The sequence below is a fragment of the Leguminivora glycinivorella genome, chromosome 7, assembly GCF_023078275.1.
Source record: "Leguminivora glycinivorella isolate SPB_JAAS2020 chromosome 7, LegGlyc_1.1, whole genome shotgun sequence".
Taxonomy (NCBI): domain Eukaryota; kingdom Metazoa; phylum Arthropoda; class Insecta; order Lepidoptera; family Tortricidae; genus Leguminivora; species Leguminivora glycinivorella.
Genome location: NC_062977.1, coordinates 4,839,756 through 4,865,394, shown reverse-complemented (window position 1 = coordinate 4,865,394; position 25,639 = coordinate 4,839,756). Strand labels below are relative to the sequence as shown.

Here is a 25,639-nt window from a genome sequence, read left to right as displayed (position 1 = left end):
TATACCAATGCCTAAAAACATAGATTATTTCTCTAGGTACATTTGCCTCAAAAAGCTTTTTCCACAGAAGCTCATAATTAACTAGATCAAAAGCTTTTGATAAATCAAGATAGCATGCAAAGACAGGTGTATTTTTATTAGTATAATACTTAACAGTCTCCTTCATGCATATGATAGCACTTTCGGTGGACAGGCCGGGCCTAAACCCGAACTGTGCATCATGAAGTTGCAAATACTTATCAAGCTCAGCATTAAGTAAACTGTCAAATATTTTAGACACAACAGTAGCTAGTGAGATAGGTCTGTAGTTATTTATACAAGATACATCTCCCGTTCTATTTTTAACGATAGGTACAACAATTGTTTTAGTCATCTCACTTGGCATAAAGGAGTGACTCATACAAAAGGAAAAAAGCATAGCCAAAACCCTAGGCAGATGAGCACCTGCATACTGGAGATGCTCGATGCTCAAGCCGTCATGCCCGGGAGACTTACCCCTCTTCATGCTATTAATAATCTGAGAAATTCTCGTAGCAGAAAATTTGGTAACATTCACCCCGGCCATGGCTGCCCCAGCATCAGGCACCGCAGCACTGCAGTTCAATGGTGACTTCACAGAAAAATGTTCCTTAAACTTATTCGCTATCACCTTCGGCTCAGTACTGTTTTCGATACTCACAGGAAGTCCAGGTCTTATGTTAAGTTTATTAGTTTGTTTCCAAAATGCACGGAAGTCTTTATCGGAATGACATGAAGCAAGCCTATCAAGTTTTATCTGTTCTTGGTTTAACTTACACCACTTTAGTTTGGCCTTGAACCTGCGTCGACTACTACACATTTCTTCATACACTGGACCCGCTGAGGGCTCATTACAAAGTTGCCACATCTGAAATTTACTCCTAGACTCCCTGTGGGCATCAGCATATAACGCCACTCAAATATTAACTTCGCACGTGCTACGAGAAAGTGTGAAGAAAAATGGGCCCCATGCAGACAACAGACACTTATTTATTGTTCGGCCAATCAGCCTGAAAGCACTCTAGAGCGGCGAAGAAGAGGCAAGTACAACTTTCCGTTGTACTTGATGTACGTGTAAGCAAAGTATCATAGTAAAGCTTTTATTATCAGTACAACAGTAATTTAAACCGGGACTTAATCGCGTATGCCTACATATTAAACTGACCTCCAACGTTTCAGGGACCGCCTTGTCCCCGAGGTCTCGGAGAAGACTGGCTTGAAATTACATCAACACCTTCTGTCAGCCGCGCGAGTTTTTCTAACTACCCGCACTTGGTTTTGATTATCAACTTGAACTGTTTGCGCACAAGGGATGTTACTCTGTCGACTCACAACACTGACGATATTCTACTTATCAACTGTCGATATTATTTTTCGCTTACACTTATTAATGACAGGATTCCATGAGATCAGTACAATAGTAATCAATGTTGCAAGTACTATGTTGTAAAATTATATCAATTCTACAATTTCTTCTGAATAGACACTTTCTGAAATGGCACATGGTATCGAATGTTATTATTATTGAGAAAGAGTGGACTGGGTATAAAAGAGTATAGAATCTACATCTCCGATTTCAAGAAAATTGGACCATTGACAGTTGCAGTGATCGTTGATCTAACTTTTCGTTGGATCTTATTTTGCTTGGAGGAGCCAAATTAAATTGAGTTTGTCCAGTTCCTTGAATTTAGCTGGATGTGTTGCAAGTTTTCCTTCTAATATTGCGTACTAAATATTATGTTCTCGAAGAATTTCTCACAAACGTAATAGAACCAAAAGAATATCTTGCTACTTCCACACCTATTTAGTTATGATCAAATGATCATACAGTAGGCTACTTGACTCTTTTTCAAAGTATGTCTTATATTATTAATTACTGTCTAATTAAACGAAAAAAAATAGTACCATATTTTATTACGACTTAAAAACCCGCAAAAAAATTATTTAAAGTTTACTTTTACTTGATCAGGCAAAAACAACATCAGCCATATTAATCTATAGAATATCTATGACATGACGTCAGTATATTTAGAAAAAATATTTCACATTGTCACACCCGTCAACGACTATGAATTTTAATACAATAGAGGTTGCTTCTATGGAGATCAGATTACTACCTCTAATTTCCATAGTTGATCTGAATTATGTGACGTCACTCCATTGGCCAACACCGTTTTCGGAGTCCATAATTTAAAAAAAAACATACACACATGTTTAATTAAAAATACGCAGTCACCACGCACTTTTAATACCCGCAAGCTATAAATATTGATTTCTTAAGTCAAATACTACAGAAAACAATAACTTGATGTGCTAAATTCGATACGAGTCTAGTAGCCTGTTGTACCTATATGTTGTCATAAAACTAGTTCTACCATTTTATAGCTCATTATCACAGAAACAAAAGTAGATCATCTAAAGTCTTCGATCATAAACGATATAATTTTATCGTACTGTTTAAATCACGTCTCCTGTAGTACCAGTAACAGTTTCGCTCCTAAAGAGAACTTTGCTTTGTCTGAAGATGCAGGTCGTTTGTTTCGGAAGCGTAGCAAATATTTTCATTGGATTGTGTTCGTGCATGAAACAAGTTTGCTAGACAGCTTCTATAAAATGTGAAACTTAGTGCTGGTAGCTTCTTGCGAACGTAAAATATTCCACTACACAACGTAACACAACTAACATACAGGGAGTCCCATGACTTTGAGACATGAAAGGAAAGTAGCTTAAATATCGTAGATAATATATTTTGCTAAAAGAAAACTTTGTTATTATTAAAAGGTGGTGGATAACATTTCAAGAAAATCTTATAATTACTTGCTTCGTCTGCGAATCGAACAAACAAATGTTATATATTATGTTTATGATGCCAACGAAAGAATAGACAAAAAAATCCTTTCTTATGTTACAAGTAGGTACATTAGTATATTAAAAGAAAGAACAACGTAAAATATTTGAGTTATTTTATATCCTATCTATATTATGCATGGTACTTTCCCTACATGCCTCTTAGAACATTCTGTATACTTCTAGAAAACATTTTGGCCGTATTCTTGCTTTGTAATGCAAACTTCTGTTTAGACAAGATCTGATTTTGTATAATTATTCTGTGTTATAAAGAATTCGTATTTATTTACGGTATCGTAGCTTATTACCATAAAATTTTGCCGGATTTCTCGTATTTCAATCCGACGTCAATTTCAGCTTTGACCCAAACGACAAAATGATGTAAATTACCCCAAACGGTTCGGGGAAAGATAAAGATGTCATGGGACGGGTGATTAATTGGTTCAGGAACACATACATCGATTCTAGTCATTTCCACTAGTATATAATAGCGATAATAATAGGAAAAAAGCTGAACGTTATTATCGTACTAATGTTAACTAAAAATATCGCTGTCGTTTCAATAGTTCAGACTAGTTGTAGTGCAGAGCTTCCCATAACCATTTTTAAATACGCCTGCCGCCTAAAATGAAATCTCCACGACCCTTGAAAAAACTCTTCTCTAGTTCATAAAGTATTAAACAATAAACAGGACAAGGATTTGTTAGACTAAGCAATCATAATAATCGTCACTTAGCACCCATAGTACAAGGTTTGCTTAGTTTAGGGCTAGTTTGATCTGTGTAAGGTGTTCCCAATATTTATTATTTATTTATTGATTTATTTATAATAAACGGGCATTTTTAGAATTTGGGATCCCCCAATTAGCGAAAGTTGTTAACAAAAATTAACTCACAGTCAGTTTTGTGACGATAATGAACAGAGGGCGGAATTACTCATGGCAAAAATCAAACGTCAATAGAGTTGGAACGTAAAATTTTATCGACTAACGATTAAACTGAAATTATCAGTATATATTGTTGAGTTGTTTTCGACGTAAGTAAGACAAGGATACTTCTTTATCCATTTGGTGGCTGTTTTTCGTCTTGGATTAACCATTTTTTTCAAACGTGAATTAGTTGCAAAAGGACTAGTGACAGAAATGGTAATTAAATGTCATTCAATTTACTTTTAATCTAATCAAAGAGGTCAAAATCAAATGGTCGACTAGCTAATCAAAGAGGTTAATGTTAAAGTCAGAAATGTAAAAGGTGACTGAATTTATCGATAGCTGAATATGTCGATAAAATTTAACATTCCAACTCTATTGACGTTTGATTTTTGCCATGAGCAATTCCGCCCTCTGATAATGAAGCATAATTATAATTTCAATAAAAATATTGTTTTTGTGTTAATTACATAAATTTTAAGCGATAATTTACATTCAGAATGTGAAAAAAGTAAATTTTAGACAGATTATGCTTAATAATCGTCACAAAACTGACAGCGAGTTAATTTTTGTTAACAACTTTTGCTAGTTGGGGGTGGGGGGGGGGGGGGGGGGGGGGGGCAAAGTCTGAAAATACTCGAAAACATCAACGATGAGGATAAAAACTGCAGCACAAATAAATATGTATTATCATTTTACGTTTTATTTTTTCGCTTTTCCCGCAATCGCATAGTTATTAGTTGCGAGTAGTACCTATGGGTCAAATCTTGGAAGGTAAATTTTGTCCCTTTTTAGACTTCCAAGCGAGATAAGATTTTAAAAACACATAGGTATTTATTGTATGTGTGTAAGTCAGATAATATTATCTGATTTACACAGTATTTACTGAACTATTTTGATGACATTGTGCTGATCTGATGTGGGAGATGAGAAGTGGCTATGGGAACTCTGTAATAACATGACTTGACACAAACGTTTTCGTTGTCGCCAGGTTGCAACAGGACTTACTACGGGGACATTGGCCGCACGTACGAGTTGGAGCTCCATCGGCCGCGCGAAGACCTCGTGCCATACGTGTGTCTCCTTACCATCACGGCGCCTGGGGGCGTGCATGGAGACTTGGTTCAGGTAATATACTTGTCATCATCACAGGCCTTTACGTTTATTGCAGTTGATTTGCATATTGCTGCTACGACAACGGGTTTGGTGACTGTGTGGAGGCCGATTCGCGAGCGGCAGGACCAGCCACATTTTTGGAAGAGAAAAGATAAGAAGATAAAACTATTGTTTTATCTATGTATGATTTAACCTGTAGTCCAATTTTTTAATTGGTATCTTCTCTCTTTATATTGACATGATGCACATTACGTATGTACCTACTTACTTAAGTGTTTTATAGATAGGTGTAGAGAGCTCTCTTAAGAATATGCTACGAGTATGCACATCGTTCATAGCAACTGTGTGCGTAGCCGAATCAAGTAGACACCTATCTCTATCACTATTGCATATTGGCGCGACAGAGCCAGACTACCTTTCGCGGCGTTTCGTTTTCGTTTCACGTCGCAGAAATGCCACTCGGCTACGGGGCCTGGTGTGCTTATACTGGAATAATGAAACATAAATCACAATCCGATCTCAAATAAATAATAGTTTAGGTTCTTGTGTATGCCAGATATCTACATAAACTAGGTATAAACTTTTTTTTATTTTCAACTTTGATTCATGATTCAAATCTAGACTCTGGGACCATATATTATAACATTTGAGACACTGTACGTGTTAACTAGGGTAATTGTGATTAATTCAAATTCAAACATTTGTTTATACATGTAAAACATCGTTAATACCTTGTCGCTTGTTCCAAATGTCCCAACTGCCGTGAACGTGTCCCAAAAACTCATGAATATCCAGCAAATTGCTACCTAGCCAACGTCATAATAGCTAAGCTAGCTCTCTCTCTATCACGCCAATAACGACATAATCGTAAGCAATTGGGTAAGATACAGCGGGCCAAATCTCGACTGGGGGGCAAATGTAGCTGATCCATTTTTTCCACTACTGTGATGTCTTACACTGTGATGTTGAGTTCTACATGTATCCACTGAATATGCCTACCATATATAACTGGTGGGCACTCTATTTAATAATGCAAACATTGTAAAACACGACGACACAAATGGCTGACGAAAGCAGAATCGGTCAAATTTCTGAACGGGACGGAAAACGAACGAGAGAGTATACCAGCAATTGTTACGTTGGCTAAGGACCCAGTTGTTATTGATTGCTACAGAGCGACCTTAGACACTAATGAATAAACGTGGCGCGTCGTTTGTCAAGCGACCACCAATTCGAAACTTAGCGCAACGATCTGTTTATTGGAAAAGGATTAAGAGGCTAAAGCAAGCTCAATGCTTTATACAAACGTACTCCCAATTTTTCTCCAAGGACAGGTCATTGACAGGAATAGTTAGATTACATACCTAAAGAAGTAAAGTATGAATTAAATATCCCAAGATCCCCCAGAGATGGAGCCACTGTCATGAAACATATGAATTGAGATTTTCTTATTTACTGGCCAAGGTATGAAAGCCTGGTTTTGTGGCGGTCGTCCCGTTTCATCTTAAGGATTAAGTGAACGAATATATTGCAACAATTTTAGGAGGATTCCTGATCCTTTACCATTTATAATATTAGTATAGATTGACACAAGCGTTATTAATACTAAGGGTTAACCGACAATTTTATATGGAATTTGACACCTGAGTTAAGTGGTTGGTGCAATTAGGCCTAAGGAGTTACTATGCTACAGATACCTACTTTTTAATCTGATTCTCTATGATATGTGATAAAGGTGTCAGTGTTTTGGTTCAATCCTCTATCTAAATTAATATGTAAAATTCATCTTAAATATTCTTAATATTGTCTTCGGTTACTGCGATAGTTACTCATGAAATAAAACTATGGATACGGATTAAATCGCGTATAATGAATTTACAATTCATCCCGACCCGTTGACCACGAATGCTGTAAAGTGTTCGAAACGTCGGGATGAATAGTAAATTCATTATACGCGATTTAATCCGTTTCCATAGTTTTATTAAATATTCTTTTTGACAAGTGCCAATTTTAACAGTTCCTAAAATCGCTACATGAAATGATATTCTTATGCGCCGAAAACAGACAAAACTATCGACAAGTCAAATCCGCCCGTGGGTAAATCTTCCCGGATCCGGAATATGAAGGGAAATATAGTGGAACGCTCTCGGGCACCAAATGGAGGAATATGAAAAATGTGCTGTCAGAAAAGTCGTTTCTTACCGCACTTAGGGTTGGCACTCACGAATGAAGTGATATTTGAATGCTTAGTTTAGCCGTAGTTTTCGCACAAATGTTTTTGATGGCTGTGAGATAATTAGGAGAGTACTTAAAAGATTTTTCACGTGGATTATTACGTACGGGAATATTTACACTGGTTAATTATTTATCTGTGTATATAATTAATGTAGTCTGGCGTAATGCGCATGGTCCTACGGGATAGCAAATATTATATTTTACAAAGCTTTTACAACATTTTGGTGAAATAAGGTACTTTTAAGTCATAAAAATCACATTTTTTAAGGCTCGGCGGGTTGACCGTCCTCCCGCGATGAGCACGGAAAGACCGTCTAGTGCTTGTTGTCGCGTAATTTCATATGAGACTAGGTTCCAAAGTCATGATCATTGTTATTTTACGTAATAACAGGGCAGAATGTGCTACATAATTAATAAAATAACGTTGAAATTTTGAACATATAAGCATTTTTCTATTTATAAGGCAAGACCGGCATATGTCCCGTAGATGGGGTTCATAACCTTTTCTTTTCAGGTCCGGATATTGCATAATACTGTTTTTCCAACGAACACCTGCGAATCCAATTTAGTCACGATATTACAGTCGACTACTTATCTGTTTTTGAAACTTTGTTATTAAGAAAAGGTAATAGGTACGATATTAGGATACATGAATTTGTTTGGTAACATTTCTTAGCAATGCTTGGTTTTGCTATAGTCACTACCAGAGTTGGACAAAAAGTAATCGACTAACGATTAACGATTAAAATAAGACGATTAATTAGTCTGATAAAAAGTTAATCGATTAATACCTATCTCTGATCCAGGCAAGGCCTTTAATATTTCATATACGGGTCGTAAATCTAAAACGGGCGATTGAACTCTTATTGTAATAGGTGTCGTCAGATAGGTTTTCGGGGTTGCTGATTCCAAAATTAATGAATAATTTGAAATCATGACATTGCTGACAGTCAATTTGACACAAAATTCGTCTGCTGTGTCGTCAAATAAGTTTTCGGGGGTGCTGATTTAAAAATTAAACACCGCTTTGAAATCTGACATTGCTGACTGTCACTTTGACACGAAAGTGGTCATGGGTGTTGTTAAGTAGGTTCTCGGGGGTGCTGATTCCAAAATTAATGACCAATCTGGAATCTGACATTGCTGACTGTCACTTTGACACAAGAGTCGTCATGGGCGTCGTCAAATAGGTTTTCAGGGGTGCTGATTTCAAAATTAATGATAAAATGGAAATCTGACATTGCTGAATGTCACTTTGACTTACAAGTGGTCATGGGTGTCATCAAACAGTTTTTTTGGCTGTATTGATTATTGGAATCAGCATCCCCGAGAACCTGTTTGACCACACCCATGACCACTTTTGTGTCGAAGTGACAGTCAGCAATGTCAGATTCCAAAGTGGTGTTTAATTTTGAAATCAGCACCCCCGAAAATCTATTGATGACACCCATGACAACTTTTATGTCAAAGTGACAGTCAGCAATGTCATATTTCCAATTGGACATTAAATTTGAAATCAGCACCCCCAAAAACCTATTTGACGGCACCCATGACGACTTTTGTGTCAAGTGACAGTCAGCAATGTCATATTCCAGATTGGTTATTAATTTTGGAATCAGCACCCCCGAGAACCTATTTGACCACACCCATGACCACTTTTGTGTCAAAGTGACTGTCAGCAATGTCAGGTTCCAAAGTAGTTTTTAATTTTTAAATCAGCACCTCTGAAAACCTATGATGACACCCATTGCGAATTTTGTGTCAAAGTGACAGTCAGCAAAGTCAAATTATAGATTGGTTATTAATTTTGAAATCAGCAAAAGGGTACGCATACGATCCCTGTTGGGTAATGCTGATCATAAAAATAATGACCAACTTGAAACCCTACTCTCTTTTGAAATATGTGTCGCCGCATGTTGCACAATGCACAATCTACAATAAAAACCGGCCAAGAGCGTGTCGGGCCACGCTCAGTGTAGGGTTCCGTAGTTTTCCGTATTTTTCTCAAAAACTACTGAACCTATCAAGTTCAAAACAATTTTCCTAGAAAGTCTTTATAAAGTTCTACTTTTGTGATTTTTTTCATATTTTTTGAACATATGGTTCAAAAGTTAGAGGGGAGGGGACGCACTTTTTTTTCCTTTAGGAGCGATTATTTCCGAAAATATTAATATTATCAAAACACTATCTTAGTAAACCCTTATTCATTTTTAAATACCTATCCAACAATATATCACACGTTGGGGTTTGAATGAAAAAAAAAATCAGCCCCCACTTTACATGTATGGGGGGTACCCTAATAAAACATTTTTTCCCATTTTTTATTTTTGCACTTTGTCGGCGTGATTGATATACATATTGGTACCAAATTTCAGCTTTCTAGTGCTAACGGATACTGAGATTATCCGCGGACGGACGGACGGACGGACGAACGGACGGACGGACGGACGGACAGACAGACATGGCGAAACTATAAGGGTTCCTAGTTGACTACGGAACCCTAAAAAACGGGTAGCTTACGATAATTCTACCAACTTCAATATGATGATGAATAATGCAGTGTAGGCTTACTTCTGTTCACCTCTGATCGAATGATATTCTTCACAACCATGTCACATATATGTCGGATCGTGGGCGTATCATACCAGAACCGTTGTCAGGACCCGTTGTAGTTGTTTATGAGAGCTTTTCAATGAAATACCATGTCCATACCACAGAATTTACTTCACAAAATCGATTACACATTAAAACACGTTATAGATTACATCCCGCCTATTATTTCGAGCAAACTGCCGGATTAGACCGAAGAACCTCCAACAACGCCAGCACTCCTCAACCATTTTTGCCTGCAGCTCGATCGGCAGCCTCCAATCATCTGTTCATCATCTGTTTTTCCGATTCTGTTCTTTTAGACAATAGCGTCCTCTCTGGCGTTTTGGCAGAACTCAGTCGAATACCAGCCAGGTTGTACAAAGTTGTAAACCCTTGTCTGCTCTATTTGTCAAATATAGCGTCATAAAACGTGTCTCAAACCACATTTTAGTCATTCTCCGACATATATTTTATTTTTATTTAATACTTTCGAATGATTTTAGTAACACCATTATCAAAACTGTATTTGGAAGTTAAAATCAAAAACGGTACAACTATCATACATAAGCCATAAACGTACCTTACCTATATATTGATATTGTTTATGCTCGACTTATTTCCAATAAAGCCTAAAAAAGGTTGGCAACTCCTTGTTTATCATATGCCGGTCTTGCCTTTCTCTTTTATGCCGGACTTTCTGAGTAGGCACAATTTCTAAGTTACATATTTCAGAACATAAAACTAGAAATTGAGCGCGTTTTCAGTAGATTAATAGTACTAGTCAGAAAGAACGGTTATTAAATGACTCCGTTACATACATGATATATAAATATTCCGACTGCTTCTATTTTATTTTAATTTTTTGCGGAACCATGTTGAACTCGATGTTCGAGTTCGAAACACGAATCAAGATTATTGTTAACTAGTGTTCGTCCTAGGGATAAGTATTGAAGACCAATGGCTGGAGGATGAAAAACTGGTATACCTCCGGAGGTGTGAGAGGCGTAGATATATAAACACAAAAGTTATAGTCAATAGACGGTCTTTCCTACAATTATTATACTAAAACAATTTTAGACTTAAAATTAACATTTTTTTATACGAATTGCCGTATAAATTATGGATATTTTGGTATGTATAAATAAATTGTTGGGCAAGATAGAGTGTAGGTTGACCTCCGTGAGCTCGACGTCGGCGAAAGCTGGCGTGATACCGCTAAAGACCGAGCAAAGTGAACTCATTTTGGGTTATCGCGCCAGCTAAGTAAGTATAAATAAATACTTTATATCTAGATAATCCACTTTGTGAGCCATAATCTAGAGGTACATACTTAGATTACTTAGGTACTTAAGTATGTCACTTGTACTTGAATCAAAATGTACTAACACAAGATAGATCTTTCATGGTTGGCTTTTTCAAAAAGTAATTTCAAACTCGAATCTTGTAACCCATTCAATGCTGATCACACGTTGTCGTTCTGCCTCTACGACTCATTTTCGCTACATACGGGGAAGTCCATGTTATCGGCTACGATGTAACGCTACGATCGTAGCTCAGCGGTGAATGTATCCATACTTCCATACTTATATTATAGGAAGTGTGTGTGTGTCTGTTTGTTTGTCCGTCTTTCACGGCAAAACGGAGCGACGAATTGACGTGATTTTATAAGTGAAGAGTTAAAGGGGTGGAGAGTGAAATAAGCTACTTTTGTCTCTTTCTAAGTCCCCACTTCCCAAAATGGGGAGTGGTAAAATTGTATCGCAATTTTCTAATTTAACGCGAGCGAAGCCGTGGTCAAATGCTAGTTGATAACACGTTCACATGTATGTAACAAGCTTTACAATTATATAACTGTATCTATTATCTAGAATCAAGCAGTCTGCACTGGCCCGAGGCAGCCGGCTTGTTTCAATCCAACCCTTTATCATAATATCCGGACGTTCGATGGTGCTTTGTATGAGAATGTAGGAGGTCTATTTGATGTAGTCGCTGAACAATCATTATTGATTTGAATTTGGATTGAAAGCTACCGTATAATTAAAGCATAGGTACTTTTGTGTATAATATTAAAAGGCCTAACACATGATTGCCGCGAGAGTATGTCGCCGCGAGATAGATCACACGTCTTGTTCTAATTGTATTAATATTTATTTATCATATTTATTAGTAAAAACATGTTTACATGACATTACAGTAAAACCAATGCGTCACGAAACTTAGATAACAAAAAAGAGAGCAAAAAAAGAGAACAATAATAAAAATAAAATTAAACAATTGATTTGGGCGATGACGTCACAGCGTGGCTCCGTTGCGTCGTTTGCCCCAGTGTGGGATTTGGTAAATAGGTTGCCCCGGAACCGCCGAAAAACCACACCTTTCGGCCAGAAGTCTGCGCTCGCGATGGTGTCCTGCAGCGGCCGCGGCACGCGCACAACGAACGAGCCGAAGTGCACGTAGTGACGCGACTGCAGCTGTTGCACCCTCAGCGTGTAGCCAGTCTTCCGGCGAACGTAGTCCACCACCTCGTCGGCCACGGCGGAGTAATGCAGGCGAGACACGTAGAGCGCCCTACTCGGTGTGGCAATCCGTAGACCAGAATTCACCGGTTCCGCAGAGCCACATACAGTCTTACGAGCCGCTCTGCGCGCCTTGCTCTTCTGTTCCACCAATGTGAACCCCTCTTCATCCACATTGGTGTGGGAAGTATTTTCCTTGGCAGGTGCCCGTACTTCACATCCCTTTGTAGTTGTTGGTGCATTGACCCGGCTAGTTGCAGTAGACTGGCCGGCGGTGACGTCAGCGTATGCACGCTGACACCGTGACTTCGACGAAACAGGAGTCGGCCGCGCGCGTGGAAGGAATATGACATAAGGACGGGTAGTCTATCTCGCGGCGACATACTCTGGCAGCAATATGTGCCAACTCTGCATCATGTTTATGGGTATTTTATATCTTAGATAAGATAAGATACTATATACTCAGTTACTAACACATTATGACCAGGGATTAGGGTTTCAGGGTTAATAATGCATAAATAATGTAAGTTGTAAAGCAACAAGTTCTAATACATAACGACTGGTCTGGCCTAGCGCGTAGTGACCCTGCCTGCTAAGCCGCGGTCCCGGGTTCGAATCCCGGTAAGGGCATTTATTTGTGTGATGAGCAAAAATATTTGTTGTTATATAAGAATGTATTTATCTATATAAGTAAGTATATCGTCGCCTAGCAGCCTAGCAACCATAGTACAAACTTTGCTAAGTTTGGGGCTAGGTTGATTTGTGTCAGGTGTCCCACAATATTTATTTATTTTTATAATAGATTTTAAATGCGAAACACAATATTTGCTAGGCCAATAGTGGGTCAATCACAAACAATGTCACCTAAATCATCCGTTTTCCCGACGTTTATATAAATGCAATGTAGTGTAGCACCTACTTTACTGGTCCCATATCCCATGCAAATATGGCGTGTGTCACGAAATCCTAACTATTGCTTGCAAGTACCGCAAATTGTTATAAAAAGTATACCTTACAAACTTCATGTGGCGCTTCTCCATACAAAATCCTCAAGTTTTTGTCTGTCTTGATATGAGTAGGTATCTTGAATGAAAGATGTGGTCTTAAAATATGCCTTAGATTAGCTACTATACTTTGCCAACCAAGTCAGTAAATAAGAACAAAGAAAACTATATGCATCCTTTTCTTTAGGGTGCTAGAGAAAAGGATACCTATAGTTTTCTTAGTTCTTATTTACTGACAGACTTGTTTGACAGAATATAGTAATACTATTTTATAAAGTAGTAACCTAGATGACAGAAAGAGAAATCGTATCCAAATTACTAAACACATCATAACTATGTACCTACTTATCTTTATTCTTATGACACTTATGTGTCAAATTTAAAATAGTAACTGTCGCCACTTGTAAAGTAAAATAGTATTTACCAAAGATTATTTATATAGGATTTACATACTTCATACTAAGAATCGTACCTCGATTTTTAGCGCCACCTATTAAATACTGTCATAACTACAATGATGGTGCCTAGATTTTTTTTTTTTCAAAATGTGTATTGACGTGATATCATGATTATAAAATAAAGAATATGACATTTGTTGTTATAAAAAATAAAAACACGCAAAAATATTTGGGGAAAATGTGATTTTGGCCACTTCCAGAGGCTGCGGACAGCGCCATCTAATTGTAAGCCTAAAATGCCCATACATTTCAGGGGTACGCTTTTTTGTATGGGTTTTGTCAGTACAGTATTAAATCATTATTGGTATTTACCTAGATATTAAATCGAACTACAACTACTGAAATAATATATATGTCGGCGCAAGGCACCTGTAACCCTATAGTGGCTGAGGCCCGTGAAGGTTGGCCACATTCCTGGTCCAATGTTTACATTAACAGCATTAGCGGAATTGTCACAGTGATATCTTTGTTCTTTGAGACGGGGCGGATATTATAAACACCGCCGAACGTAGCCGTGGGTCCGATGTGGTACGTAATGAAATTAGTTGTTTATTATAAGCATTCCTTGAGGAGCCAAGAGGGCATTAAGATTTGGGACATGGTTGAATATAGACGCGCGACCGCGCGCTATCCCAGAACCGTGCCGTGAGATTACGTGTGCGCTTTAAGTACCGACTTGTACCACTTGACCCACGGATTCGTTTCCGTTTCTGATAACTTAGTGATGTTAAAGCTTTGATTGACTTGGTGTGATTTCTTTGTGATTTGGAACTTAATTAACTGTCGTTGTGATTTAGTAATATTCGTTACATAATTTTATTGCATAAACATTTACTGGACTTGTGTGTGTGATATGCCCACCGTTTCCGCCCACCATGGAGCTGGTGCCAGGCCCCTGATGCTTTCGTAGAGCTACCGGCTCCGACATCAGAAGTGGGATCGTAAAAGAGGAAAATTCTGGAAAGTTGTGGAAATTCCGAAATCAACAATGTATTGGAATTTGATTGAAAATCGATTGGAGGTTGTTTTGTTCGTCATTTGAGGATCTACCGTATGGAAAATGCAACCTATTAAGATGGGAATTCTCTAAAATAAGAAAAATACCTGTTGAAATGTTATATGTTGGAAATATTACACTTGCAATTGGTTTGATTACTTCCCGGAAGCGGAATAAGTGCTGCGATATTTAGTCGCGCGATGGTTGCAGAGTGCAGCAACTTTGACTGCGGACACTGTGGTGCAGTACGAATTTATCCAGACTGCACAGCAATCGTTTATATATTGGGATCACAAGATAAGTAATAGACATTAAGCCTTTAGACACTTTTGTGTGTTGTTTTGTTGAGTTTCAATGTTTTTGATAATATGATATGAAGTGTTAACTCTTATGTTAACAGAAAGTCGATATAGCATCGAACGTAATTATTTGATGTCGATTACATTATGCGACGAACCTACGGAATAATGTTTTATGACTGAAATTTTATTACATGAACGGATTATTCATTTGTTTTTGTTTTAGATACCACAGAGATTAATGTATGTTTTATCAGAACCTTAATTGACCATGTCATTTAAATGGTTTCAACGATATTTTGTTGACCTGATTTTGAGAAGTTTTTTTTTGAAGATTTCTGAGGGAGATGCTGAGTATTAATTACTATAAGAGGTAATTAAAGTTTACTGTATTTGAACTAAACATTGTTTAGTGTTGTAATTAGAAGAGCCTAGCCGGCGAGAAACCACTATTAAGAAAATGTGTTTTTTTTTGTCAAGTAATCTGGATAGCGAAATCTTGAGCCAAATCATAATTGCTTTCGTTGAATACTTGATTAAAGGTATCAAGCTTTTGTATGGTTATAAACAAGCCCCCCTAATAAAAATTCGTGTAAAATGCATATACTCATCCTTGACTTCCTTATGACTTAGATAATGTATTGAAAAAGGATGGATATATGCTAGTTATTTCTCTTTTTGGTAGGTGGTCCCTGGTTTTGTGTTAGCTAGGGATGTTACTTTGTCGATTCAATTATCGATAAAATATGCACTTACTTACGTTCTCACCTTAAAAATAATATAAAAGTTATATATATAAAAGTAACGAAAACATACAATATTGATATAAACATTTCATTTGGATTATTATGTGGCTTTTTGGCTATGAAAGTCATATATTCATACATTCTTGCCTTCTTGGCTAACCGTACCTACTGATTGCAAATAAATGGTTTGTTTATGTACTTACCTACATAAACGGTCACTTCTCTTCTCTTACCAATTCCTAATATTACATTATCATACCTATATCTCTGATCATAGGTCTGTATGCCTCCCTTTTCTGTAACGTGAATAAAAAGGACAGCATGTTGTCTATGACTATATTTCTATGATAGTGTAATATCGGCCTAAATAGTTTGTAAAAAATAGAAGATGGGAGATACGAGTATAAAACAAATAAATACATTCTTCTCTTCTCCTTACGCAAAGACCTAAGTAATTTAATTCATGTAGCATCCCTCTATTAATTTCTAGTCCACCACTCAAGAATCTACTTATACTTACCTCAATAATATTTTCTCTATCAAATAGAAAATAAAACAAAACGGCAGTGTAGGTACCAAAATTTATTATTTCAATAGTTTCACCTATTTTTAGTTTCTTTTTAATAATGTTTGAGAATTTCTGGAAAACTAAAAAATACTATAAGTTTAATTCACTAGAAATGTTACATTACTATTTACCCAGTCTGTGATACCTGATCATCATTAATCATTTTTATGTCCTTTTCAATGCAAGAATGTCAATAGAGTTAATGTCGGGACGTCGATAAAAATGACATATCACTAGTACAAAAACATAACCTAAAAACAGTTTGGAGAAACTTCGAAAAAAACATGCACAAAATTGTGCAGAATTTAACATGGTAGTAGTTATTATATAAAATATGAAAAGATCGTATTTTAGGCTTTGTTTAGATCCTACAAATAATAGTATCAATAGCTGACCGAAATTCACTAATGAAACACAGCAGGTTCTTGGGAGTTTTCTTTTCTCCATGTACGTGAATTACAGTCCTTAATCACACAAGCCATAATCACACAAGGAACTTGAACACATCACAAATAAGAATTTAGCAGGATCATCAACTATCTATCAGGAATAAACACAATTAAATTAAAAATCGGCCAGACGACCGCCGAGATATTTGATCTAATATAATACGATTATGTACAATTGTCAAAGGTAGACATCTGGGGGCCTGCTCCATTTCAGCTTCTTGGCCTTCTTTTTGGTGGAGTCTTGGGAGTAAAGGAACCGCGAGCATCGCACCTTGAACTTCGTGTGGAAACCGGAAGGTCTTCTTCTTCGGAAATCTAAGAAATATATAAAGTTGAATTTGTAAAATAGCTAAATAACAAGAGAATCATAACAAAGAACAATAATCATTGATGGCGTTTTTAAGGTATGAATATTGATAGGTTATTATTGCAAGGTCGATAAAACACATCACATCACTATGCTAAAAAACATAACCTTTCCGAGTTTGAGAAAACTTCCAAAAAATATGCAAAAATCTATACAGAATTGAATAAGATTTGAATTGTATAAACTACTAATATGTACATTTATATTTCTGCCAGGTCGTATCAGTAAATATTATCAAAAACTCAAGAAACTTACCGATGAAATGATATAACCTCTTGCGTGTTTTCTTTTCTTCCTGAATAGGATTTGCAACACTTGATCACACAAGCCATAGTCAGAAATGAAACTTGGAACTATCACAAATATACACTGAGCTATTTTTTCCACTATCTATCAGAAATCCTCACAAAATAAATAAATATCGTCAAGACGACCATTGAAGTCGCGCTAAAAACTCGAACCAATATAATACGACTATGTACAGTTGTCAAAGATGGAGACCGAGTGTGAAATGACAAACGTATATTTAATTTTGCCGTATAATAAATGGACCCCAGGTCCGTTTTGACATCAGCATTTAGGGACAACCTTCGAGAAAACGAAAGAAGTTGTGGAATATTGTCTCATTCGCTCATATAAAAAAGGTAATAGTGTGGTGTGAGTAAGATACATGTCACCGAGCTCTTATTTTAGCATGGCTTCCATGCTTTAGTTATACTTCCGTGGTTATAAATTAACAGCGAAAATGATGCAGTCTAATGTGTTATCTACATCTCGGTGGAAAAGACATTACCACATGATAGTACCTGATGTTCAGTGAAGCACCCACTGTGCTGTCGTGATGTGAATTTGTTTGATTTGATTATCGGGTCATCAAGTGACGTAACATATTTACTTAGTTGAACTTCTTTGATAACATTTTCATAAAAAAAAAAAAAAATTAAGTAGTATCAAGATATTCATGAATCATCGATAGATCATTTTGGTTATGGTTAGTTTCATGCAATTTGCTAAATGCTCAATGAAAAGAAATGGATTCTTATCTTTTGATTTATAAAGATGTGGCAATTATTAAAATCATGAAACAGGATCAACTGAGGTTTGATTTAAGAACTATTTCATTTATTAAGGAGACAATGACAAACTTTGTTTCGATAATTTTTAGAGAAAGGGACATTGTAATAGTCCACATAAAATAGAAGGCTTGCATTCTTTATGATATGTGTTGGCATTGGCATTTGTGGTGTCGTTGATGTGTTGCCATATTTGGTTGTGTTGTGTTTGACTCCGGTTGGTGAGTCGTATATGTGAGAGAGTCGCTTGGCTAGTCTCGGCTCAGGTGGCGACAGAGTTGTCCAGACTCTATGAGATGGCGACCGAGTCGGTCAGCCTGTAGTGTGATGGCAAGCGTGATAATCTCAAGTAACATTTTAAAAAAAAGTGGCAATCTTGGGTAGATTGCGAGTAAATAGGTACAACCATTGAGCAGAGAATGCAGAGCGTTAGCGTAGTAGGTATACGCATTTGAATTTTGATTAAAACTGAATATAATTTTGAGAATGAATAGTTTGTCAATGCATCTTTAATCATTTTGTTGGGTTACTGCGTCGTTTTTAAGATATCCGTTGGATTGGTTTATTGCCTTAATAACTGGTAGACCAGAGTTGGCTGAACAAATTATAATATGTTGGGAAAAGTGAAACAATTTTTGGTGAAATGAGACCTAATTTGAATGAACTGGTTGCTGTTTGATGAATTATCTATAGACGTGGTCAGTTTTGACGTATGACGTTGTAAAGTGCCCCTTGTGGCCTATTTAATTGCTAAATAAATAATTTAAAGTTTAGTAACTTTAAACAAGGTTTACGAAACTAATAGCATGTGCTGGTTTACCTAAAAGTTATTGCAAGTCTTTAAGCTTTTGATTTCACTGTCAGTTCTGTTAAAGAAGACAATAAACTTGAAACAACAATATTAAGGTACAGTGATGCGTTTCTGGAGAGTGAAAAAAAAAAATTACAAAATTATAATGTACCTATCTGTTAACGAACAAAGAGCTATTCTAATGGCGTCGTCAAATAACGTCTGTTGGGTTTAGCAAGCCCTTGTCCTTTAGAAATTTATGTTGCTGGAGAATATTGCTACTGTACTGGTTGGATCAGTAACTTTATAGTGTGATGGTTGTTTTTGTAAAAGCAACAAAATACGTCGTTTTAGACCACAACCACAGGAAGAAAATATGATGAAAGAAGAAAAGCCAGTTATTTACAGCTTTTCTTATAATGCCGACATTTTACATCACGACTATCACGAGTTACAAATGTTGTTGTTGTTGTAAGAGTTCGTAGCTGATGAGGCTTCTGTACAAGTAAAGTATAATCGAGCACTTATGTTATTGTTTATAGAAACGGTACACGAATGGGTCCTGTTAGTATTTCTGTTGAAGCAAAATACAAGAGCCAGAGATTTTTAACAATTAATTAAGAGACCCTGAACTGAACATTCATAATCTAAAAATAAAAATAAGTTACAGTACTGTACTTGTACAGTACATATCTTCTAAATATACTTCGAAATCTTATGTTTCTTATCAAAAATGAATTAGATACACTGTTGACAGTGTTGACTATTTCATTTCAGTTCATTTAGTTATTTTTTTTGATAAAGCACATTCGATTACTTCACATTTTAGCTGAAGCAATAAAGTACCTACCTAAACATGATTCTTGGACATAATAAGTTTTTGCCGTTTCCTGAATAAACCATGATAATGTATTATTAATTGGAAGCTGTAGGTATATTTAAATTGAAATTGAAGAAGAAGATTTACTCCGGATATGTTTCGTCGTCATATGCGAATTAACCAATGATGCACAAAATGACAATAAAAAAAAAAGAACGTTATTACCTACTACTTAGGTATTACTTGAATATTGGTCATGTGAGACTGTAGAAGCTTTACTATCACAATATTAGTTTATGGCCGATGGCTAGCAAATAAACTTAAGAGGGGGTAGAGCAGGGAGAATTTTCAGAATCTGTCAAATTACCCCATTACACACACAAACACCCTTCACTCACACTACCTCAATTTACTGTGAAAGGTCAGTGACCCTTAATTTTTTTCAAGAGTGTTATTTTGAGTTTGTAGTCAACTACTGACCTCCTTTGAGAAATTAAAACTGTAAAAAAGGTAGCATACAAGAAGACAGAGAAAAAATACGCGTCATCTAGCTTTCCTTCTCTGTCCATGTCTCATGTGACTTTAATTTACCTAAATATGTAGATAACGTTCCTTACTCAGTTGATTGTTTACCTAGGTGTATTTCAAATTACTTTGCACTTCATTTTGCGTTACTTTTCTATACTTAGATTAAAAATCGTCAGCCTGCCTATCCCCGCAAACATTTTTCAAAGACGTGTGTGAAGGCCGATACCTCCAGGCAAACAATTATGGTCGCGTGCTAAATGATAAAACATCAGCCCTATCGCTTTATTTGTAAGTGCGATAGGGACGGTCCGATGTTTTATCATTTATCGCGCGACCATGATTGCCCTGCAGGTCTTCAGAGGCCTGAGCTGTGCATTACGTATATGCGGGTTGTATTAAAGACTATCAGATATTTTCTTTATTCTTTTTGGTCGTTTTAGCTTCGTTTTTTTATCATTTAGTTTATACAAAAATAAAGCATGTGTATAAAATAAAAACCTAATGAATAGAGTACAGCTAGCAGCAGTCAAGTCAGAGACCCAAAGGAAGACAGGGAATATCGACGCATATCTTATCATATCCAATACCGCCATCGCTATCTGCATCAGACTCTTGATCTTACCCAATTTCCTAGTCTCTTCTCTTAATTTCAGTTTCTTGAGTTGAAAATGTTGAAACTCATACTTAGCATTAAATAAAACACAAATACATATAAAATCACGATATAATTTTAAATTATGGCTTAGGCCCTGTACCAGTTGCAGTCGCCACGTCTGTAAAGCCACTTGTAGTTTCTTTTAAATGGCTAAATACCTAGATGTTTTGTCATAAACATCTGTGACGTGACTGAAAATTAAAAAACATCGCTCAGAGATAAGGTTCAAATTAGCATGGCAAAAAATACAACAGTGCAGTCAAAATACCATCAAAATACGAAAAAGCAAATATCAATGTCGCCGTATTTCAGGCAATAAGGGCTGTTTTCTCAAATATGAAAAAATCTCAAAAGCAGAACTTTATTAAGACTTTCTAGGAAAATTATTTTGAACTTGATAGGTAGAACAATTTATAAAAGTTTTACAGAAAAAAATTCTGAACTAAGTTTGTAACTATATGAAAAGCATTTTTTTATCTCAGATTGCATATTTTAGTATCGTAACGATTTTTCTTTCAAATAAAAAGAGAATTATTAGAAAAGGTTCACGGTGTCTGCCGTAAACTGGGGTTACATTGACCAATTTGGGAATTTAAACTTCTCTAGCTTCTACATTTAATGGGTATTTTTACCCATTAAATGTAGAAGTTAGAGAAGTATAAATTCCATAATTGGTCAATGTAACGTAACAAAGAAAGAAAAAATGGGACCATCAACTTTTTTAGTCTTTTCCTGCTAAAAATATAGAAAGGTAACAAAATAATGTACGCAAAAAAAACGATGTTATCAAACTTAAACTGACATTGGGGTTACTTTGATACCCTATGTATTATTTTAATGGTAATCGAATGTAATCCCTTACAAAAGTATTTTATCTCAAGAAAAGATAAAAAACGGTTCGCAGAGTCAAATATTACAACTCTTTAACGCTATTTTGGGGTTACTTTGATTAAAAATAAAAATTACCATCTTCGAAAAACCAACTTTATTTGCAATTTTTTTAATATTTATCACAAGAAGAGATCAAATTATCAGTCTCAACAAGTACCGTGACATAATCAGACAATAATCAACTATGTGTCATTATGGTCAATGTTACCCCATGCAAGTGATCAAAGACACCCCACATAGTAAATAATTAGTAATAAATGCCTAGTTTTACTTTATGATACAACACTCAATACAATGGTATAGCTAAACACATGTCTGACAAGCTAATGTTCACTGTTAACCTTTTACTTTAATACCCACTACGTTAGTTTAGAAGTTATTTAAACATGAAAAATAGCAACAAACTATGCTTATATTTTGACACGTTATCCGCACTGCCCACGACCATACTTACTTGTTCACTGCGTCAGAGCACCATATAACAATAAAGGTTGGTTTAGGGTTATCATATGTCTAGATTTCGATAAATTTATTTTATTAATACATTACCGACTACTCATAACATATTAGTTCCTTATTTTTTGATAAAATAAATATAATATGCTCGTGACAGGTCAGGTTTTGTTCGTAATCCAAAAAAGTCAACCCTAGCACTTTTCCCTATTCACCCCCTTCCCGACCCCATTCACCCCAACGTTAGGGTGAGCGAAAATTACTAAATAAAACGACATATTTTCAAAGACAACCCGGAGTTCACACCGCTGGAAGATTTTTTGTGTAAAAAATTATCATGGCACATATAAAAAAACTGCTATCGACGTTCAAAAGTCGGTTTTGGCCCTATTCACCACAAATTAAGTTAGTTCATACCCGTTCCGACCCCATGAACCCAAAATCTTCAGAAAATGATGTACTAAGTAGCCCAAAGTACAGCGCCATTCTAGGTGAATTGGGTAACTAATTTTTGTAATTTTTAATTTATTTAGTTGGTAATAGATTTATGTGTAATTGTTAGTAATTAAGGATTTATTGTATTAACTTTTAATTGATTGAATAAACTATTTTCCTACATTTATGCAAACTACTTAAGTCGCAATAGATGTCATTTCATTTAGTATTTTGGAGGTAACTAGTAAAGATAATTTAGTTTTACAATTGTGCAAAAATAGATTCTCATTTGGCCGGATTTTTTAACCGAATTCCAAAATTCAAAAGGTTATAAATGTATAGTTTTTTTTAAATATCACTCCTGGTCCAATTTAATATCCCACAAATATTAACGGCAAACTGATAATGACTTAAGTATTTTTGAAATAAATTTGTGACAAATGTGGGTAGTTTAGTAATTAGGCGCCGACTGATTGTGGGTAGGTTATATTTTCGCTCTCTGCTAATAAATCTTGTATGGAACGGACGTGTTTTCTTTGGTGCCTCTTCATCAGCGCTGATCTTCGGCTGGGAGCATACCTTACAAAATTGAATGCCGAAAAAAAAGTTTATCAGCAAAAATTACTTACTTGAAAATAAAGTCATAACCGTTTTCATACTTATGCATTGAAATAGATATCACGCACGAAAGTAAGAACGACAAGGCCTCCTGGTGGCTGAGCCGGGAATCGAACCCGCCATCTCTCTCGCTATACCCTAATCCTCTAAGTGCCACTTGCACCAACGAATATGGAGGGTTAACCTGAGGGTTAACCCACCATTTTACATGGAATTTGACAGTTGACAGCCCACTAACCCTGAGTTAAGTGGTTGGTGCAAAAGGGCCTTAAAGATTCATATACGAGGTGGTCAAAATGTGCCTATCAGAGATAACATACACTAGAGAAATTTCGTCGGGTACCACACGGCGGGCGGGTGGCCTAGTGGTAATGACGTTAGCTGCATAAGCTGAAGACCCGGGTTCGATTCCCGGCTCGGCCACCAGTGGGCCTTATCGTTTTTTCTTTCGTGTATGATATCTATTTCAATTTATGTATGTATGTATGTGTACACTTTATTGTACATAAGACAAGTTAGGACATAAAAATACAGTATAGTTATGGTGTACAAAGGCGAACTTATACCTATAAGGGATCTCTTCCAACCTTTGAGCGAATTGAGAATTTATTATTTATATAACCTTGAAAATAACAAATCAAAAATTATTCAATAAAATAATTTTATTTCTTCCCTAGATGTATAGTTTCATACTTATGATTTTTATTTTAAAGTAATCCGTTTATATTATAGCAACCATGGGTGATTTTTGTGGACTTAAGTAGAAACGTTGACTTGTGGTTGACAGAAGTGTGATTAACATTTCTAAATGTTAATTTATTGTATCTAGTCTAACTACGAAGCAATACATTGACGTATAAATTGCGTCCATATACAGAGAGGTCATTCATAAAAACATCACTTTAGGTAAGTTATATATCTTTTATACAATTTGACAACCATTGACTACACATCCCAATTCACCCCTCTTCCGACCCTAATCACCCCTTCGTAAACCTATTCACCCCCTTTACGACCCGTTTCCCCCCATTATTGATCCTATTCACCCCTCAGGCCGCGGATATTTGTTCATCCCGTAAAAGTTCCCCAACACAGTTGCATCGCTTTCTTCATGAAAACCATTATAAAAATGAAAATATGTCTTATGATTTTCTGTTAAACATAAACTTTAGAAGTATAGGTATACACTACATTCAAAAGGATAATGAACAAATTCTTAGCAAAATTTCACACAAAAATGAAGTTAAAATGAGTAAAAAATCCAATAAATTTGAATGCCTACTTTGACAGACATTTTCATGTCTGTAAATATATTATTTACATAAATCATAAAATATATTATTTAAATATAATAGCATTATATACCCCGGGAACCCTATTCACCCCAAATTACGGTATTTATTAAATTGTCAATATGTAAAATGTCGGAAAGTACGGAACGGAACCCTACACTGACCGTGGTCCGATGCGCTCTTGGCCGGTTTTTCTTATATAAAATAATATAAAAATTCACCTCCCAATTTATAATAAGTTTTTTGCAAAAAAATCATTTTTGGCACAGGCTTTACCTTAGCCGACTGTACCTTTCTTTCAAAAATCATCTATTGCTCTCCGAGATGTCTCTAAATACCACTTACTCAATGGGGATACGACGTTTCATAACAGAGTTCCTCTGACCACCTTTCTGCTCCATCATCAGATCACCTCCATGATACCAGAATATTGCATTGTCACGTGATTTACATAAGTGTGCAAAATTTCAGCTCAATCGCAAATCGGAAAGCGGGTCAAATTTAGCTTCTACGTTTTGGCCCAAACTAAGATAAATACTAACAAGGCAAGTTGAATAAAAGCTTGTAATAAGGCTTCTGATATCAGATTTGTAATAAGTTTACTTGTCATAGTTTATCAACAGATGAGACAGACATATGCACTGACAATACTTCACGTGTTTCGTGAGATGTCAAATCACCTCATACAATTTACCGCTCTAAGGCAACTAAGGTAGGGTTTGTTATTGCACTTTAATTACATATTAATGATTTCTAGCCCGTAAGATATATATTTTCTTTAACAATGGATAGATATTTATGCGAGTGAGAGTGTAATTTAGATTTTTATTTATAAGGAATCAAATATTTTTAAGCTACCCGATCATACAGATATTTCTGCGGATAAGGACACTCCCCACATCTGCCGTCTAGCAATCGTAGCGTCGGGCCAACTGTATGGCTAA

General features: G+C 36.1%; 1 protein-coding gene and 1 non-coding gene across 2 annotated transcripts in view; both read left to right on the top strand.

Annotated features, from left to right (window-relative positions):
- LOC125227725 overlaps positions 1-25,639 on the top strand; it is a 163,897-nt gene that overhangs the window by 90,734 nt on the left and 47,524 nt on the right. Inside the window, exon 3 of the mRNA XM_048132028.1 lies at positions 4,785-4,921. Within this exon, the coding sequence (XP_047987985.1) occupies positions 4,785-4,921 (137 nt within the window). The remainder of the gene's footprint in view (positions 1-4,784; positions 4,922-25,639) is intronic.
- On the top strand, positions 23,755-23,826 carry Trnam-cau. Its single transcript has one exon. It is a non-coding gene; the product is annotated as a tRNA-Met (tRNA).